Source organism: Crocuta crocuta, unplaced genomic scaffold (genome assembly GCF_008692635.1).
Source record: "Crocuta crocuta isolate KB4526 unplaced genomic scaffold, BGI_CrCroc_1.0 scaffold102, whole genome shotgun sequence".
Taxonomy (NCBI): Eukaryota; Metazoa; Chordata; class Mammalia; order Carnivora; family Hyaenidae; genus Crocuta; species Crocuta crocuta.
The window spans coordinates 11930001-11935059 of NW_027530019.1; the positions used below are offsets into that span (position 1 = coordinate 11930001).

Genomic DNA, 5059 nt, shown 5'->3' on the forward strand with positions numbered 1-5059 from the left:
CCTCTCTCTCTGACCCTCCCCTGCTCACGCTGTCTCTCTCTCTCTCTCTCTCCTAGAAATAAATAAAAACATAAAAAAAAAATCTCAATTTTCTGTGATGGCTCTGAACTTCTGTCTTAATTGTCATCCCTGAAAACATTCCTCTAGTCACTAAAAAAAAAAGTAACTGACTCAGTCAACTGCCTCATTCATATAAGATGAAAAATATAAAACCCAAGCTTGAGATAAGCCACGGCTCACTCTCGAGTTATTCCGTGATGTCAATATAGGACCTTGTAGGTCTTATAGAAGACCCACTGCTCTCCACGGTATAGAAATACAAACTTTAAGTCATCCCTAACCATCTGGGCAACTCCAGCACAGTTTCTTTTGTGTTTGTTTCCTGTTTGTTCCAAAACAAGTAATCTTAGAAGCATTTATACTCAAAACAAATGTCTATTACTTGCTACTGATTGAAAGCCAAACATTCTTGCTTAGGATAACTTACTATACTTAATATGGTCTCCACAGGAAACAAACACAGGCTCCCAGATGAAATGGAACTAACTGCTATCAGAACAAATTCTATTTTTCTTTCATGACATGAGGTAAGCAGAAAAGGCCCCTAGTTCCGAGGACGATTTTATTTCTAGAGACAAAAAGCACGTCTATTTATTTATTTAAAAAAAATTTTTTTAACTAATCTCTATACCCAACATGAGGCTTGAACTCACAACCCCAAGATCAAGAGTTGCACGCTCCACTGACTGAGCCAACCAGGCGTCCCAAAGCATGTTTATTTTTACCAAGGGATTCTGTTATGAGATAAGAAAGAACTTTTACCATTTAAATATGGCAAAAGTAATTCAGAAAACAACGAAGCATCTTTTGACTATCAAAAAGCAATCTGTTTTTTTTAAAAAAAATACATAAACCATGTTGGAAAGATATCAGATATGTAACTCAGAAATTATGAGAAGTTCTAAATCTTGAATCCTAGGAAGATGGGCTGCAAAAATGAATTATAGAAAATTTTTTTTATCATTAAGGACTCACAAGCTTACCTTTTTTTCAACACCTCCCTCTTCTCTATGCGGTTGAATAGTTCTTGCTCTCGCTCCTTCTCTGTCATCTGCTCCAGACGGGCCCTGTCTTCCTCATCGCCCATGAGGTCTTCTCCATAGCCATCATGGAACTCTTCATCTTCTGAAGAAGAGTCTGAATCCGAACTGGAGGAGGAGCTGTTGCTGTCAGAATCTGACACTTCACCTACAACAAAGCCGAAACTCAAGATTAGGTTATGTTACAGAAGACTGAGGACACACAGGGGACTCCCCCCACCATGTAGATAATTGCTATCGTCTCCCTTTTAATAAAGTAAGCTCTTTGCTCAACATGGGGCTTGAACTCATGACCCCAATATCAAGAGTTGTATACTCTACTGAATGAGCTAGCCAGGCACCCTGGAAAGTCATTACCCTCTGACTTTCCTAGGTTAAGGGGCACACGGCCATCTCAGTTTCGTTAGTAACAGTCACTGCTCTGCCTTTGGCAAATGCAAACACAGGTTAGGGAAATTTAAGCTGGAATAAGGAATTAGCATGATTTTTTAAATTCAATCTTTGTTTTTTTTTAAAAAAATTGCAGACCTACAGAAAAAAAGCTACAAGAATACTCAGACTCACAGGGCCCTGGGTGGCTCAGTCAGTTAAGAGTCCTACTTCAGCTCAGGTGATGATCTCCTGGTTCGTAGGTTTGAGCCTCGCACCAGACTCTTGGCTGTCAGCACTGAGCCTATTTGGATCCTCTGTCCTGCTCTCTCCCTGCCCCTCCCCCACTCATGCTCGCACTCTTTCTCTCAAAAAATAAACAAAAAAATAATATAAGAAAAAAAAGAAGAGTTTGACTCACATACGTCTTTTACTTAGGTTCACCCATTGTTAACATTGCCAATTTACCTTCTCTGTGTCTACAAATATAAAATAACGTATACAGTTTTATTATTTATTTTGTTGAACTGAGAGTAAGTTGCGGAGATTATGATCCTTCACTTCTAAATACTTCTTGTAAAAAAAGGACAGTCTTAGGTAACCAAGTATACAATTACCAACTTCAGGAATTTTAACATTGACATAATACTATTATCTAACTTACAGTCCATATTCAAATTTCACCAATTTTTTTCATATAGTCTTTTACAGCTACTTTTCAGCCAAAGGAGGACCCAATCTAGGATCACACATCATATGTAGTTGTCTGTCTCTATTGTACGCTTTCATCTGTAACAGCCTCTCTGTGTCTTTTACGTCACTGAATTTTTTAGGTAAGCTCTACAGCCCTATGTGGAACTTGAACTTATGATCCCAAGATTAAGAGTTATGTGCTCTACCAATTGAGCCAGACAGGTGCCTCATATGCCACTGAATTTTTGAAGAGTATAAGACTGAACTATCTAAGAAAATTTTGTGAGGTGATGATGAAAATACTGTCTATCTGAACAGGAGCCACGTGTGGCTACTGAGCAACTGAAATACGGCCAGTACAACTAACTCAATTTCAAATTTTAATTTTTAATTAATTCAAATTTAAATAGATCCTGTTGTCAAATGTCCCACAACTTGGGGTGACTGGTTTCAGTAAGAAACTACTGAGGTTATGAATTTTTGGCAATAATCCATAAGTGATTTTTAAAGTATATGTTAAAAATATTTCATCAGGAAGCAGCCGGCATGTGTTTGTTCTATTAGTAGTGGTATTAATTTGGATTATTTGGTTAGATAGTGTCCTCCACATTTTTCCCTTTGTAAAGGCACCCTTTTCTCCTTTGTAGTTAAGAAGATACTTTGAGACTGTGTAAACAGCTTGTTCTCCAACAAACTTTCACCCACTGGTTTAATACTCGTAATTCTTTTTTTTTTTCTTACAAATAGTTTATTGTCAAGTTGGTAATACTCATAATTCTTAAGTAAAACAATTGTTACCATGATGGCTGAAAAACAGTGATTTTCTATCATTTCTTCTACACCTATTAGTTGGCATTAAAAAAAATTCAATGTTTTAATGAGTCATTACAGTGACTGGTAAGTTCCCAATGAAACTGGATCTTGACAGGATAAAGGTTGATGGAAAAAAACAGTATACATTACACATAAGTATTAAGTTAAATTAGCGATTTAGTAAGAACTCTGCTTGACTCAATTTGAGTGAACTTTCATAGGCATGTGATTAAAACCAGGTTTGACCAATTCTATACAAGCCAGATTTTACATAAATGTTATTTCTTAAAAGAAATGCAAAGTTTATCATTCTAGTCTTGAAACAAATTCACTTTCATCCCAATGTTAGCAAAAATTCTGGAACTGATTTCAATACTTCATCTTAGCCAAAAGGCCGAGAAGCGATTGGAATTGATTTCAAAATAAGAATTTTTTTTTTTTTTTTTAAACTGAGTTTTGTATCTGGTTCAGGGATTTTCTTCTCTGGCCAGACTATGCATGTGTAAAGGAAAGGAAATGGAAGGGAAATGCACTCAAGGTAAAGTGGGTTGAGACTCTAAAGCAGGAACTCCTCATAGGTTTCCTGGATGGGCTTCAGAGGTCTCATGAACTCCTTGGAATTGTATCTATTTTCCTTGCTTTATTCAGATTTTCAAAGGATCCAGGACCACTGGAAAGGTTATGGACCACTGCAATCAAGACAGAGGTCCTGCTGTAATGCAGGCCCCTTAGCCTCCCATTTCTGACTCTGTAGCTTCAACCTGGCAAGAGCGGGAGTTCAGCCCCAGCTCTGTGCCGCTTGGCTCACCTTCCTCAGGGGCTGAGCTCTCAGCAGAACTGTCCTTATCCGAACTGCCTGAAGAAGCAGTTTTGTTGGCTTGTTTCTTCATGGTTCCTTTCTTCTCTATTTTTCTGGCCTTTCCTTTCTTCTTATTTTTATTGCTCCCAAATGTCCACTACAAGGAGAAAAGAAAAAGGAAAACTGAACTAGGAACTTTTTCAGGAAAAGCTAGACAAGTCGAGTCGAGTCTCTGATATTCATCAAAATGAGTCTCTACTGCTTCTGACCCAAAACAAATATACTTTATACGAAGATAATAGATTTTTGAAACCCTCATTTTAAAACTTCATAACTCCCAATTTGTAATATCTTAGGGATAGTAGATAATGGATACAATCAATATAGAATTTAAATATTTTTTTTATCACACCAGAAAAACAAAGATATGCAACTTTTGGCAAATCAACTCGAGTGAGTAACTCAGCTGGTACAAAACAGAGCTTCTAATGTCTTCTGTGGAAGAGAGGGAAGTAATTGCTAGGGATTGAGATGTCTGGGTTTTAGTACACAAGATGGTTTAATTCTGGAGTGGGTCCCAGGAAGGCAGGGAATAAAGCTTGTTAGCAGGTGAAAACTATACAAAGCACAGGAACAAAGGATAAGGACTGATCCCTGGCATGGATGGGAGCACTGGTACCAACGGCAAGGAGACAGAGAGTAGATTGTCAAATATATATATGTGTGTGTTTATCTTCCTTTTTCAATCTGAATATATAACACTACAACATGATGTTTAAACTGGATCATCAACAGGAGATCTTATGTCTAAATAGAAGGATTTTGAAATCTGTGTTATCAAATAATAGGCAGATAATACACAGTTAATCATCTCAAGGCCAATAAAATTGTATTCATCAAGCATTTAATTATAAAGATAAAAGACTGTGATTATTTTAAAAATTCATAAATACTGTTTGGCTATATTACACCATACCCCTTTATTTTATATACTACAAAAAATAATCCTGGCCTTTCCAGCATCACATTGAATAGACCTGGTATTAATATAATAATTCTCCATCTACTATTTAACAAAGTCTTTGCTGCTTCTATCGTATAATCATAAATTAATCTCTTACCTCACAACAGTTAAGATCAGAAGTAAATTTATTTCAGAGGTATACTTTTTGGGGGAGAAGGGATAGTTCTGATAGGGTTTCCATCTTAGAAATATTCCTATGGGTCGGGGCGCCTGGGTGGCTTAGTCGGTTAAGCGTCCGACTTTCACTTAGGTCATGATCTC

The 5059-nt window shown here is 37.0% G+C and overlaps 1 protein-coding gene across 1 annotated transcript in view; it reads right to left on the bottom strand.

The window, feature by feature from the left end:
- The window catches only part of RTF1 (RTF1 homolog, Paf1/RNA polymerase II complex component), a 48497-nt gene that overhangs the window by 19331 nt on the left and 24107 nt on the right, over positions 1-5059 (bottom strand). The window contains exons 3-4 of the mRNA XM_077764632.1: positions 3784-3931; positions 1044-1248 (exon numbers count right to left, since the gene is read on the bottom strand). Of these exons, the coding sequence (XP_077620758.1) occupies positions 1044-1248; positions 3784-3931 (353 nt within the window). The remainder of the gene's footprint in view (positions 1-1043; positions 1249-3783; positions 3932-5059) is intronic.